The sequence below is a fragment of the Spea bombifrons genome, chromosome 4 (genome assembly GCF_027358695.1).
Source record: "Spea bombifrons isolate aSpeBom1 chromosome 4, aSpeBom1.2.pri, whole genome shotgun sequence".
In the NCBI taxonomy this organism is placed as follows: domain Eukaryota; kingdom Metazoa; phylum Chordata; class Amphibia; order Anura; family Pelobatidae; genus Spea; species Spea bombifrons.
The window spans coordinates 20,869,894-20,884,445 of record NC_071090.1 but is presented as its reverse complement, the minus strand read 5'-3'; the positions used below and the strand labels follow the sequence as shown (position 1 = coordinate 20,884,445).

The following is a 14,552-nucleotide window of genomic DNA, read 5'->3' as shown; positions in this document are numbered from 1 at the left end:
AATGTAGTCCCTACATTAAATTATCAAATGTATAGAAAATCTAATTTCAGACTGCATTTCCAACTCTACCTTTTCATTCAATGTTAATATTGTTGCAATGTGCCTCTGGTAGTCTTTTGCAGCTACAGTTTCTTTGTGTTCCAACACATCTTTAAGATTATAGTTCTTTCATTTCTGTTGGTGCCTTTGGGCTTATTTCAATTTTTTTGTTCTCACAGTATTCCATTTTTGACAATAACTGTTAATCTTACGGTAAGGACATAATCCATATTCATAAATGTGATTTGTGGCATGTTGTCAATACACATGGGACCTATTACAGGGCTATTTTCAGTATGTTCATTTCGATTTGAAGGTCTTTCAAGACAAAAATGTCTAATGATGTTTGGAAAAAGAAAAGACTGGAAACAACTTAACCCCTTCGTGACAATTGCTGATTTTATTTTTTCTACCTTTTCGTGACAATGGCTGTTTTAACATTTCTTCGGTGCTCGTGTTTAGCTGTAATTTTCTTCCCCGTTTACTGAACCCATACAAGTTATATATTGGGGTTTTTTTTAGGACAAGAAGATGTCATTATTTTAATTGTATCAAATCATTTACTATAAAAAAAATAGTTTTTTTTTTTTTTTTATAAAATATGGTGAAAAAATGAGAGAAAAAATGACTTTTTCTGAATTTTCTACTATTTGTCTTGAGTTTAGAAATACCCAATGTCTTTATGGGGGTTTTTTTTTTTTTTTTTTGCTTTTTTTTTTGTCCTGCACGATATGGGGTAATAAGTACAAGTAGCGTTTTGGTATTTCAAAACCATTTTTTCCAAATCTGATAATTCTTCCCCCATGTGCTATTTCGAGTATCTTTGAAGCTGGACAATGCAATTTACCCCATCTATATATTTTAACTATATATACCGGTATATATTTTAACTCTTTCCATGCAATAATTCTACCACCAGTTTTTGTCAAACTTTGTGGTAGTTAATTTTTTGCGTTTTCTTTTCACACACATTTTACTTCAGGTTTGAATTTACCGGTCCTGGTATATGCCTCTGTCACTGGGGGCAAAATTTTTCATCTTTGAGCCTGGCCAATTCAATGTGCCCAATATAACCATATATTATTGAAAACTAGACACCCCAGTGTATTTCAAATGCTGGTATTTTAACTATTTGCATGCACACATTTTACCACCAGCCTTTGTCAAAATTTGCAGTAGTATTTTTTTGCGTGATTTTTTTCCCCCCCACACACTTTGTATTTTAGGTATGAATTTACAGCTCCTGATATATGTCACTGTCACCCAACACTCCAATATGTGTTAAGCAACATCTCCTGAATACAGTGATACCACCCATGCATGGATTTGTCGGGTTGTTTGGGGGCTAAAAGGCCACATTTGGGACGTGTGCATTTTTCAAATTGTGAAATGTGGTCATCCTGCCCCCTGTGTTAATTGGGACATTGTTTAACCCAGCCAAATCAATTTACCCCATCAAATCATACATTTTTTTTTAAAAAGTACCAAACAACTAACCATGGAGCGCATATACAGAAGGGAGAAAATAGAAAACCATAATAGTGCAATATTGTTGAACTAAAGACGTATTTAATATGGTGTTAGATCCACTCACAAGCGGGCTGGATAAAACAGACCCATCAAAGGATTCAGTAAAATGTTTGATTTAATTGCTTCTTAAAATCTGTAAAAACAAGTAGACCAAATGGTGCAGTATCTTCAATAAAAATGTTCTAAAAGATCTGGATGCACTTACAATTAGAAGTGGCACAACGTAAAGAATCTGTGCATCAAGGTATATAAGCAGTCCGTTTGGAGTCACTTACGTTACATGTAGCAGACTAGAGATTGGCGAAATGCGTTGAGAGAGTGAGAAAAGTGAGAGACATCATACCGGATACCTTACAGCCTCCAAATGGACTGCTTCCAGTGCATCCAGATCTTTTAGAATATTTTTATTGAAGATACTGCACCATTTGGTCTACTTGTTTTTACAGATTTTAAGAAGCAATTAAATAGAACATTTTACTGAATCCTTTGATGGGTCCGTTTTATCCAGCCCGCTTGTGAGTGGATCTAACACTGTATTAAATACGTCTTTAGTTCAACAATATTGTTTTCTATTTTCTCCCTTATGTATATGCGCTCTATGGTTCGTTGTTTGGTATTATATACACTTTGAGGAAGAGTGTCGATGGTAGCAGCTGACATTAGGGGAGTATTTTAATTTGTTTATTCACTTATTCACGTGGAATTTAGGTTTTTCTATTTTTCTTTTCATTTTTTTAAAGTAGACATGCAAATCTAGTTAATATAATACAGTTTTATTTAATGTTATTAAGAAGCACACATCTCAGGGGTTCTGTAGACTTCTTCCACATACCCACCAGCTCCCTCAGTAAAGTAAATCTTCTTTACATTAAGTAAAACTTTATTATATAGAGGTACAAATATCAGGGGTTCTGTAGACCACAAGCTGCTTCTACTGGGAGACTGTTCCACATTCTCGCAACCCCCTTAGTATAGTAAATATTTCTTACATTAAGTAAGTCTTTATTGCAGTAAGTAAAAGTACAAATTGGAAAGGTTTGCTGCTGGGAAGCTGTTTCACATACCCCCCCCCCCCAGTAAAGTAAATATTTTCATGGTAGGTAAGACTTTATCACTTTTAATAAAAGTACAAATCTCTGAGGTTCTGCGGACTTCAGGCTTCTTCCGCTGGGAGGTTGTTCCTCATATCCACCACCCTCTCATTAAAGTAAGTCCAGATCTCAGGGATTTTGTAGACATCAAGCTGGTTCTTCCACATATCCACTACCCCTCAGTAGAGTAATTACATTAAATAAAAGTAAATATCTCGGGGGGGGGCATAATTAATATGCAGATGGTAATTAACGATTTCAGTGTCTGTAAGGAAAGCTGTGTATTTACTTCTACAGGCAAGCAAGGCTTATATTATAATTTAGAGCAGCTTCTATTGCAGACACTGTGTGTGCACTACATGCTCCTGTGTTTCTCCTGTGTTTTTTTTCAATATGGCAGGACACTATCTCACATACTGACACCCCTTCCTCCCAGCTCCCTGTTGGCATGGTCTCCATCTGCCAAGAAATCAGAGGCGATAAGAAAATGGGTGAAGAACCTAGGTGAGCAGGTGGGGGGCACAGAAAAGACTTGGGGACAGAGAGAGATGTGTTTTCAGGCAATGCATTTTGTTTCCGAATTAAAAGTGGTACTCAAATTTCAACCGGAACGAAGGATAGGAAACAACATTTGTTGTCCGAAAACAAATGAGCCAAAAACTAGTCTAGTGTTTACTCCATACAGACAATACAAAGCATTATAAAGAACATTTTGCCACTGTGACCATGCTGAACTTGAACACAAGCTGATTCTACAGGTCTACTGACTCTGGTATGTATTTCATTGCCCACCCACGAGGTGTCCTGTTAAAGCTAGGTCTTTGGCTCATTAGTTCCAGTCCGTTAGTTTCAGTTTCCTCTATGTGTGCCTGTAGTTCTTCAAATATATTTGGAGTCATTGAACCATCAACCACAGACAAACTTCCAAAAGGAACAGGAGTTCTAAAAAAATAAAATAAAATAAATAATAGTCACTTGAAGCACAACAATTCACAAAAGGTAATCTAGAGTAATACACTAATTTAGTTGACTTTGTTGCTCTGAATTATTGCTTGTTAATACACTGTGATACTAATTGATGAAAATTTCCATCAGCAAATTAATCTTGGAACAGCCCAGTACATCTAGGTAAGGTGGTGGCTTGAGATTCCTGTCTGCCCCATGTCCACTATCATGCTTACCTCTGCTCCTTGACTAATCAAGGGCCTTTATAGACTAGGGTTGCCCCTATAGCCTCCCTTGTTGGCAGAATTTTAAAATTTACCACATTTAAGACAGTTAGTACGTGTGAAAACACGTTAAACTAATAGAATGACTGACCTGTTATAACTGCGATATGTAGCATCAAGAGCTATTCCTGTAGGTTCTGGGGGCACTTCATTGACAAATGTAATGTATTCAGTATTCTTGTCTTCAATCCATGGTGAACGATAGGACCTCGGGATGGCTGTGCTATTAAACTTTTCATATGGAACCTCCTTCAAAGGTCCTGAGTAACCTTAACAATGAAGAAACATAAATCTATATGTAAAAACACTTTATATATGAAGTAAGTCTTTGAAGACTACTGTTTTTATTCACCAAATCTTGTGCTACCTTAGCCATAAGCTGCTTTTGATAATTTCCAACCCTGAAGTTCATGGTTAAAAAGGAATAATGATCTTTGTTAATTTTTCTAAACCGTAACTGTTTGACATTTTGACCCCTTGCCTTTACTATGCATTTTAAACAGTCACTGAGCTTTCCCAGCAAGAACACCTAAGCTGTCCCTGCATTATAGATAGTTAATATTGGGTGATGTATTAGATTTTGCAGGGGTCTTTCTGGTAACTTGTAGTAGAATCTGTCAGGAATTGGCTCATAGTAATGCATAGTGAAATCTAGGCATTGGCATGTTTGACTCTACTGCAAACTTCTAGGTTAAAGAAGATACCACCTAAAACTATGACATTCTCAATATGAACTCACAATCTGAGGATGCATTAATCCATTCTGTTGTGTTTGCCATTTCGCTCCAAGCTTAAAGCACTATCCCAACCTTGGTTTTATACTGAAACATGAAGTACCTGGTGCTATAGCACCTGGATTTAAGGACATCTTCAACTGCAAAACCTTGGGAGATTTCTTGGGTACAATTGGAGGAGTCTTGCTTCCACCAGGTGTTATATAAATCTCCGAGTGATCGTTCTCTTTCCCATCAAGGCCTCCTTTACCTGACATTTCACCAGGAGCTGTCTGACCAGACTGAGATGCACTTACATTACTACCTGCCTGAGAAAAGGACAGATGTCTTAAGAGTATGCATTATGTAATCCTAAAAAATTGCCACTAATGTTTGGAACCATATACAAAATTCAATTATTTTTTTTTCAAATATTTTTTTTGGAGAATATGTTTTTTAAAGAAGAGTTTAGGTAGCCAGTTTTCAGTAAATGATGCCTACAAAGCATTTTCACATTAGTATACTGCCGTTTCGCAGTGCAATGAAACTTTGCAGTCAGGGCATTCAACGTGCTACACTATATGACTAAAAATGACATTAGGTACTGATGTTGGGTAAGAAAGCCTGGCTTCCAATCTGCATTCATCTCCAAATGATTTAAGTGGGGTTAAGGTGAGGATGGTTTCTCCACACTAAAATCATCATGTCTTCATGAACCTTGCTCTGGTGAAACAAAGTTGTTTTGGTAAAGTATAAAATGTCATTGTATGCTGTAGCATTAGCATTACTCTTTTAGCAGAACTAAAGAGCCTTCCCCAAAACACTGAAAAACAGCCCTGCAGCATTATCCCACCACCACCAAACTTTACAGTAATGCTCAGGGCCGTCTTTAGCGCGGGGCAAAAGGGGCAGCTGCCTTGGGCCTGGCCATTCCTGGTTGGCCCATAGCTGCTGCCCCTTGAGTCTGTAACAACCACGGTCACAGGCCTCGCGATTGTGACTGTATCCACCACTCTAGGGGGCCTTGGTGACCTCTGCAACGTCTCTTGTAGCGCCCAGGGGAAGCAGAAACACAGTGGGGGCACTTTACGTCACATGATCCTGCTGCCTTCCTGCTTCCCCTGGGTGGTAAAGAAGTTGCTTGCACAGCGTGAGAGTACCACAGAGAAATCTGCAGGTGAGGCAAGGGGTGCGAGAATGAGTATATATAAATGAGTAAATTAATGGGTATGTCTGAATAAGAATGAGTGAATGAATATGCATGAATGAGTATGTAGTTATGTATGTATAGTATGTATGTGTGTAATAGTGTGGATGTGTAAGTAGGGGCAGATATGGCACAGGCAGGCTGTGTGGCGCAAAGATGGCAGGATTCATTAAATAAAAAAAAGAGATTTTCCTTTTTCCTGTGCAAGTGTAGACCTCTTGTTTTAATACACTTTCCATCATTCTCAGTTAAAGCCTAGAGGTTGTAATCAAACAGTTGGAGACTCATAGCCCATTTCACACATTTCTTAATAATATAGGGGAACTCACGTTGGTTTGGTTTGATTGGTGCTCAAGGATAAATCTCTGCACACGCTTTTGCCTCTCCAGAAACATACAAGATCCACGGTTTCGCTGCAAGGAAAGCTCTTCCATCATTAGATCTTGAGGGAGACTCACTTTCTTCCCCAGGTCTAAATGGGGAACTGAAAAAAAAGATGTAACTAGTTTATGTTACTATTATGGTTTTGTGCCACTAGGGGTCATCGGTTGACTTTTTACCAAAACGTTTCCGCATTGTAAACGCTACACCAACACGACTTCAAAAATTATTCTACCGGAAATAAAATTTCCAGCTGCACCAAATTTAGCAGCAGTTTCGGAACTTTATAAAGAGCATCCCAATTTTATGACTTTGTATTTCTTGGATTGTAGTTATAGATTAGGTTAACAAGTTTTAGAAAAATATATTTTATCTGCTAGTTTAAAGGGGGACATCTCCAAAATGTATCACCTGTATTCTTTTGTTGTCCTTTTTAAACCAGTTTTTACATCCTATGTTTTCATATTTGATCCTTGCCCAATCTACAAGACAAACACACTGACACCTTAATGCCTTATGGTAAACAAACGAATGTCTCAGTCTTAATCACCCAGACACTGGCAGTCTCACTAATGAAATTCAACATAGGAAATGGCTTTGTTGCACAAACCGGACTTCTTTAACATTACAATAAACAGCCAGCTAAAGTGTGGTGAATAGAGAGAAAGTCATCCAAAATATCACATGGCTGTCTACAAGGCAGCTTCCAGGTCTACAGATAAATGTATTGGAACAGAATGAAATAAAACCAGACTTTCTTCAATGCTAAATTGCATTACTGTATATATATAGACTGTATTTAAAAAGCTCAAGTTAAGATAAGTGTTTTTCCATGGGACTTTCCCTTTAAGAACCAGAGCTATGTTTGCTGTGTCTTTCTTCAACCGTAATGTCTCTCTTTCTGTTTTCGGAATACGTATGGGCTTTTCTCCAAACCATATTCAAATATGTAAGACATTATGTTTATGAATACATTTTAAAAAGTGCAATTTAGAAAACAAATATATAAATAATACAGAACTAGTAAAAATGGAGACAATTCTTTTTCGATTTTGAAAAAAACCTTTATTTCCTATATGACTTTCATTTGTTTTAAGTTTTCTATTTTTTAGTATTATTTTTTAACCCCTACCTAATCCTAAACCTAACCATATCTAACAAATTCCCCACTAACTAACCTCCATCACACTTTCTATGCAATATAAACAAAAACAAAATATATTTTTAAACCTGAGACATGAGGCCTGTTACTGTGATCGTCAGCTGGATAGAGAAGCATTCATGTGCACAGATATTTGGGGGATTTTTAGACTGACCACTCCTGTCATAGATAGCAACAGGGGTGCCCCCATGATTGCAGTGGCGTGGGAATGTTTTGACAAATGGTGTACCAGGTATATCATGGTTCCTGTAGGACCATCTTTTCATAAAGTACTAGGTTAGGGGGCCAGGCTGAGTATTGTGAGTAGACTGTATGGATATCTAGGTTGATTAAATGTCAATCTAAATCCAAACAGGCAGATTATTAGGGTCACATAATCTAGGGGTGACCTCTTCAAACTCTGCTATGAAAAGCTTTCCGCTTCTCTTAGTAAATCATATTCTCTGCTTGAATACAGGTAATTTACCTTGTGACAAATGATGTTCCATTATTAAGACAATTTGGCTGCCACCAGTAGTGAGACAAAACAACATAATTTTTATGTTGGGCTGTTAAAGGGTTAATATTTGGACGTGCCTCAGCATCTCCTCATGTAGACTGTTCCAGGGTACGGTACTGAGCTTTGTTAAGCTACAAGCATCATTCTTTGATCAGCATACCTGGGAACCCTCCATGTTAGATCTGGAGTCTTCAGGTCAAGTGCCGTTTCCCCAGGTCATGTTTCTTTTCCCTAAAAAGGTTATTTTCATCCAAGTCCACAACACTTACCACTGTCTCCTGTCATCTCTCTTGCTATTGCATACGCCTGTCTTTTATGTTCACGAACAATGTCTGACTGTATTGGAAACATTTCCTGTAGAGGAATGACAAGTAGAAACAATAATTAGTTGTTTGTTGGTAAAACTGCCATTTCATTTAATAAGAGATACCATCCATAATCAAAATTGAGAAGAGGGTTGTAGGTTGTATATGGCTCTTAATGATTCAGTTTCCAGATAAGCACTGTAACTTTTTTGGTATTCTTCCTTAACATGTTAACAGTGCAATTATTGTGTCTTAATTTAACTCTATTAGTAACATCCCCCAAAAAAGACAGAACTGCGGCGCTTGTAATAATAAAAAAAAATAATTAAATAATAATAAACAAAAACGGACAACAAAAAAAGACCTTAGGAACTGATTAATACCCCCCTTCTAACTCATCCTTACCCCATAAGAGTCCACGGAACACCAATGCCATCACTAAGTACCAAGAACACCAATATGCTTGCAAAATAATTTTAATGGCAGACAACATGAAGGAGGGAAATACATATTTCCACTATATTAAGGAAATTTTTTTTTAGAGAATTGACGTCAGTTGATTCTGCCTCACTCTGCTCACCACCCGGGGAGCAGTCGGAGGAGGGATGCCCCTGGACACAACTCTTGTGCCCCACCAGACTATAACATCCGTCCCCGCAAGGGACAAGGAAGAACTGACGGCATTGGTGTTCCGTGGACTCTTATGGGGTAAGGAGGAGGAGTTGGGAGGTATTAACCCTTTCTATTTCAGTTCCTTGTCCCTAAGGAAGAACGACACCCTGTACTGCCACTATATGCCAGGAAAATATCTCAGTCCTAACCACTCAGAACTTGACACTCTGACAGGATATGGAGAAAATGATGATGTCATTTGGTAAGCAGGTCTTCATTGGCATTGTCATAAAGAATCAACTCAGTATGGTGTTTGAGTAGGACAAGTTACCTACAATCTCATAACTGACAACAATGATGACACTCAAGTGTACAGATAAGTATTATTAGAACACAATGAAATAAAACCAAATTTTCTTCAATGTTATTTTACAAAAGGCTATATTTTATGCTCAAGAAAATATATATTGTTTCAACTAGAGTCCCCTTTAATGCAGAATTAGAAACATAATTCCTAGTAATGTTGAGTGGCCAAAATATTATTTAATCAAAATTTTGCCTCATTCATAATTTTAACTGCAAACACTTGAATTAAAAAAAACACTTCCCCTCCTTCCTACAACACTCCCCACTACCCCCCCCCCCAAAAAAAAAATACAGGTAAAAATTATACAAAAATACACTGTGCTGAAGTGGCTTTATGGCATTAATTTGGGGAGCAATTAACTAAATTGTGGGATATAGATGAACATAATTTGGGTTATTTTCTAATCATTTTCTGGCATTAAAAAATACTAAGCAAAATTGCAATAAATGTGTAAAGAATACAAAATAATGCTGCCTGAAAATGGCCCTAGTGAAATACCCTAGGTTGCCTTCTTTCAGTAACATCATTTTATGGGGTGGATTCCAGACCTGAGACCACTATTGAAGCCCCAGCATGCTAAATAGATGATAAAACAATGTATATGAGGTATTTTCAAACTCAAAACAAATATCTAAATTTATTTATAATTTGCAATGGTTAGGTATAGTTTTAAGGGTGAAAATGTTGGCTTTTTTTTATTAATTTATAATATATATGTATATGTATGTTTAGCTTTAAACGAAAGCCTACTTGTCCTGGGAAAAAATAATATATAACTTGTGTGGGTAAACTAAATGAGAGGAGAATGAATTATGATTGAAAAAGATTGCAAAAGTGCTAAAAATCACTCAGTCCTTAAATGTAAAAAAAAATAACACAGCCTTAGTCGTTAAGGAGTAAAAAAAGAACTGTTCCAAATTGGAACAGCCTGCTTGTGGAGTTAGGCGATCAGTGAGGTCACGTAAGGTGATGTTACCTAACCCCACGGTAATAGCGTGTGAGCAGCTATGAAGATATGCAAGGTAAGTGTGTGTAATCATACGAGTTGAGTAAACCAGCCCCCCCTTGACTATTTATAAAGAATATTTCTAGTATAGTGTTGTTATACAGTGAAATTGTATAGCTTTACATAAGCCAATGTAACCAATTCTATTCAACTGAGGACACCTTTTACTTCACGAAGCTCAGAGGGGTGTCTCCTCTTCACATGGACTCTATGGAAGTTTCTTACCAAATCCAGTTTCTACCAAATTAAGATTATATAAACAGGTCACCATAATTAATATGTGGAGTCTATGTATTGGGTATTATGTATGTGCACATAAAGATAAAGGCTGATAATGTTACAGAATGTTTCACATATACTGTATATTTAATTTACACATTAAGTGACGCCTTGACATGAATTGAGTCATGAGTTGACTGCGGTATGGGTTTGGAGGATCTCCTCTAATGGCCCTTGACTATTTAAGCAACATAAGTATGTATTTAGAGGAGAAGAGTCACATTTTTACACCAATATAAAGTTCTGCTTATTGTCCCGTAGTTACAGGGTCACTCATGGTGGTTTAGACTAAGATATTTATTGTTTACCACAAGGAAGTATGAGAAGATCATAGTGTGTTTATATGGCATATTGGGCTAATATAAACTTAAGATAAAAAGCCACTATACTGCTGTTACACAACTCGAGGGATGCATGAAATTCAAGCAGTTCCTCTTAACTGACCGGTTCAAATGTATTAGGGTATCCACATTACCTTTGGGTCTTACAATTGGGTCTGAGGTGTGATACTGCCTTATCAGAATTGTTGTTTCTTATGCAAAATAAATAAGATTTTTATAAATAGGCTGTACTGCAGCTACCAGCACAGAAATCTGTTTAGCAGGTTGGCACACGTCAATAACCTGCTGATTGTGTCTGATATTAGTTTTATAAGTGCAATTTTCCATCATTTAACAGACATCTGGGCTTGTAACAGCATTATAGATCCCCCTCATTGTATTTCTGAAAAGTATTGTTTAAAACTGAAAATGATTCTATAATTTTTAAACAGTGTTGGCAGCTCTCCTTTAAATATATTTATATTATATTTGATTGAACACAGTTTAAATTGGGAGAACCTAAGTGCCAATACAGCTTTATTCATAAAACAAACAAAAAAAAACATTTTATGGCGTGCAAAATTAGTTCTCTTTCCAGAAGTAAAAATAATCCCACCAGTTTATATGATTTTATGTTTATCCTCGGTTATCCAGGAGTTTTCCTTGAGAGAATTATCTGCTTCTTCTATTCTTTCCTTACACTATGTTCCTTTAAGCCTTTACTTTAGAAATTTTTGCAGCTGTTTCCCAAATATTTCCTCTACTTTAACAATTGTATTTTCTTTGATTTTACCTCTTTGTTCCCTTCTTATCTTTTCCCCATTTCTCTTTACCTACCTTCACTTCAGCGAGCGTCTTCCTTCTTTCTTTTTCCTTCCCCTCTCTCTTCAGATAGTGACCTAATGTTACTAAAACTAACTGATGGGAGTAAGATTAGAACAGATGACACACAAATATTAATACCACCATTGCTCTCCAGCAGAATTTAGCATAGGACTTGCTTGCTATGACATTTTTAACCCGATCTTTGCCCTGGCCGATTAAAGATTTGAGAAACGCAGTCTTACAGTATCAATTAAATGTATTTTAAAAATTCCCAGTATGCTCCATATCTACTTGACATATAGGATTCACCCCCCCCATTATTTTAAATATTGATATTCAGTTCACATTACTTTACATGTAAGTTGAAGAGAAATCAGTTACTTTAAATAATGGACTGGAGAAGGTACTTACTGTATATGCCATCACTCATACACATAGGTTGTTTACACATCATGGCCTTCCACAACATATAGCATTGGGCATACTGTGCTGTCAACTACAACAGTAGATAGAGATTTAGGAGTACTTACTGGTAAGTAGACAAAGCAACAAAGCATCCCCAAAAGCAAGCAGGGTGTTGACTACAACAGCTAGAGGCATTACTAGCGGAAAGAGGGAGGTGGTTATGCCACTTTACAGATCCCTAGTCAAACCTCACCTAGACTTTTATGTACACTTTTGGAGACCTCATCTTCAGCAGGATACTTCCATTCCATTCTAGAGAGGGTTCAGAAAGAGGCTACTAAAGTGGTGGATGGTTTGCAGATAAAAAGTCAGGAGAGATTAAGGGATATAGCTTGGTGAAAAGAAGACAGAGGGCATGTGATAGAAACATTAAAATACATAAAGAGAAGTACAGAAGGTTATTCCAAGTGAGAAATGTTAGAACAAAAGGCCATAATCTAAAACTAGAGGCTCAGAGGTTTAAGTGTAATGTAAGGAAGTTTTCCTTTATTGAGACGGTGGTAGATAAGTGGAATAGCCTTGTAGCAGAAGTGATAGATTTAAAAATGTAAGTAGACTGCCGGTAATTCAAGTAGAGAAGGGAATTTAAATATGCATTGGATAGGTATATAGTTATCTAAGTAATCTAAGACAAGACCAAGGACTTAAGGTTGGGATGAATGGTTCTTATCTGCAGTCCAGGGCCATCTTTAATGGGGGGGCAAAAGGGGCAGCTGCCCTGGGCCCAGTCATTCCTACTACTACTACTGGGCCAACCACACTAGGGTGCCTGGGCAACCCCCATGATCATTTCCAAGCCAGCTGCTTATCTCTGAGTTGCGATCAACCTATCTTGTAACGCCCAGGAGAACACGGCTGGAGCACAGCCGGAACAGGGCACTGGACTCATGGCAGGGTAAACGGCAGGGAGCCTTCAGGAAAGGCATGTGTATAAGGGCAGGGCTATACCCAGGTAACATGGCTCAGCTGTCCCAAATAATTAAACGGGTGCTCCTGAGAGGGAAGGGTGGCCACTAGTGGCTGCATGTAGGCATGACATCTGTATAATTATTACATACCCAGGCTGGCACTGTTATGCCTGGAATGTAGGATACTGCATCTCACTGTCCCTCTCACTTTAAGTAGTGGCTCCGCCTCTGTAATGCCTCACAGGTGAGAGAGCACAGTGGCCATTTTGTAAGCTAGTGAGTGTTAAGCAGTGATGCAGTATGGCATGATACTCATATTTGTGTCAGCATTAATATCCTGATTATTCAGTAATGTTCAGCAATAAAGCAAAGTTGTATTAAACTACTGGTATTATATCTGGAGCACATAGGACTACAACAGGCACAGTGGAACCCTGACAAGCAGAGATGCAGCATGGTCATGTTACATTACATCAAATTATATGACTCTGCTGTGGTCCTGCTTCCCCTGGGAGGTAAAAGAGAAGCTGATCACACACTGTGTGTGAGCAACGCAGATAAAGAGCACCAAAGACAGATCTGCAGTTGAGGCAAGTGTGTGTGTGTGTATGTGGGGGGGTGCATGAATGAGTGTGTGTGAATGAGTATTTGTGAATGAATTTATATGTGTGAATGAGTGGACAAATGAGTATGTGTGTGACAGCATGGATGTTTATGTGGGGGACAAAAATGCCACAGGCAGGCTGATTGGGGCAAAGATGCACAGGCAGGCTGTTTTGGGGAAAATATGTGGAGGGTTGTTTTGGTGTAGGAGGTATTTTATTGGGGGGTGAGGGCCCAAGCAAAAGCTTGCCCAGGGTCCAATCAATATTAAAGAAGACCCTGCTGCAGTCACTATACTCTGCTATACAAAATAAAATAATAATGTATTTATACTGATATTTGATAACTAGATTATTCCATATCGTATAGCAGGAATGTATTGTTTCGTATGAAACTGTGTCGTGTGTATGGACCATTTTTGATAACATTGTTAAGATGTTAAAATGAACACCACTATTGTCTGATCTCTGTTTTTAGTTAAATTTGCACAGACCCTAGACACCAAAACACCACTTGGAAAAGAAAAGAACTTTGATTCCTCTCTTGAAATACAGTGATCATTTGTTAGCCTCTTGGCTTGTGTTAAGTAGCCTGTCCATACATAAAGCTGACCTTTACAATAGCAGAATAAACATTAAAATAATGCTGTTTACTTTTGAGCCACCATGTGGCTAGGGAGCAGGGTTTTGCCATGTGTTTTTTCCATAGTTCATTATACAACCGATTAAGAAATTTAGAAGAATTGTGCATTTTTTCTCTTTTGATCCTGAAAATTTAAATTTTAAAAATTAGTCAGATACCCACATGAGAATTCCCAGTAGGAAAAATTATTTGTAAACTTTTAGTTTAAGAAAATCTATATTTTTTATACTTTATCTTTCTAAAGGTTTCTGTTTTCCCAATAGAGGCCCTTCTTGTTCTCCTTTTAATCAAATGTGGACATTAGAACTGAACATTAGAGAGTATGAAAATGGAAAAAGACAATTTAAGTACAAACTGTTTGGTCCTAAA

At 37.5% G+C, this 14,552-nt stretch overlaps 1 protein-coding gene across 1 annotated transcript; it reads right to left on the bottom strand.

Annotated features, from left to right (window-relative positions):
• Positions 1-2,451: 2,451 nt before the first annotated feature.
• On the bottom strand, positions 2,452-11,773 carry MYOZ3 (myozenin 3). The gene is made up of 6 exons (XM_053464367.1): positions 11,578-11,773; positions 8,121-8,205; positions 6,139-6,293; positions 4,727-4,931; positions 3,981-4,158; positions 2,452-3,602 (listed from the first exon to the last, which is right to left on the bottom strand). The coding sequence occupies exons 2-6, from the start codon at positions 8,200-8,202 to the stop codon at positions 3,413-3,415; spliced, it is 810 nt and encodes a 269-aa protein (XP_053320342.1). The 5' UTR covers positions 8,203-8,205; positions 11,578-11,773; the 3' UTR covers positions 2,452-3,412.
• Positions 11,774-14,552: the final 2,779 nt, after the last annotated feature.

Excerpts from the sequence above, each read along its gene's own strand:
- MYOZ3 (XM_053464367.1), bottom strand. The coding sequence starts at position 8,202 with ATGTTTCCAATACAGTCAGACATTGTTCGTGAACATAAAAGACAGGCG. Across the intron at positions 6,294-8,120 it reads AGAGATGACAGGAGACAGTG|TTCCCCATTTAGACCTGGGG; the intron begins GTAAGTGTTGTG and ends CTTTTTTTTCAG. Across the intron at positions 4,932-6,138 it reads ACCAATCAAACCAAACCAAC|GCAGGTAGTAATGTAAGTGC; the intron begins GTGAGTTCCCCT and ends TCCTTTTCTCAG.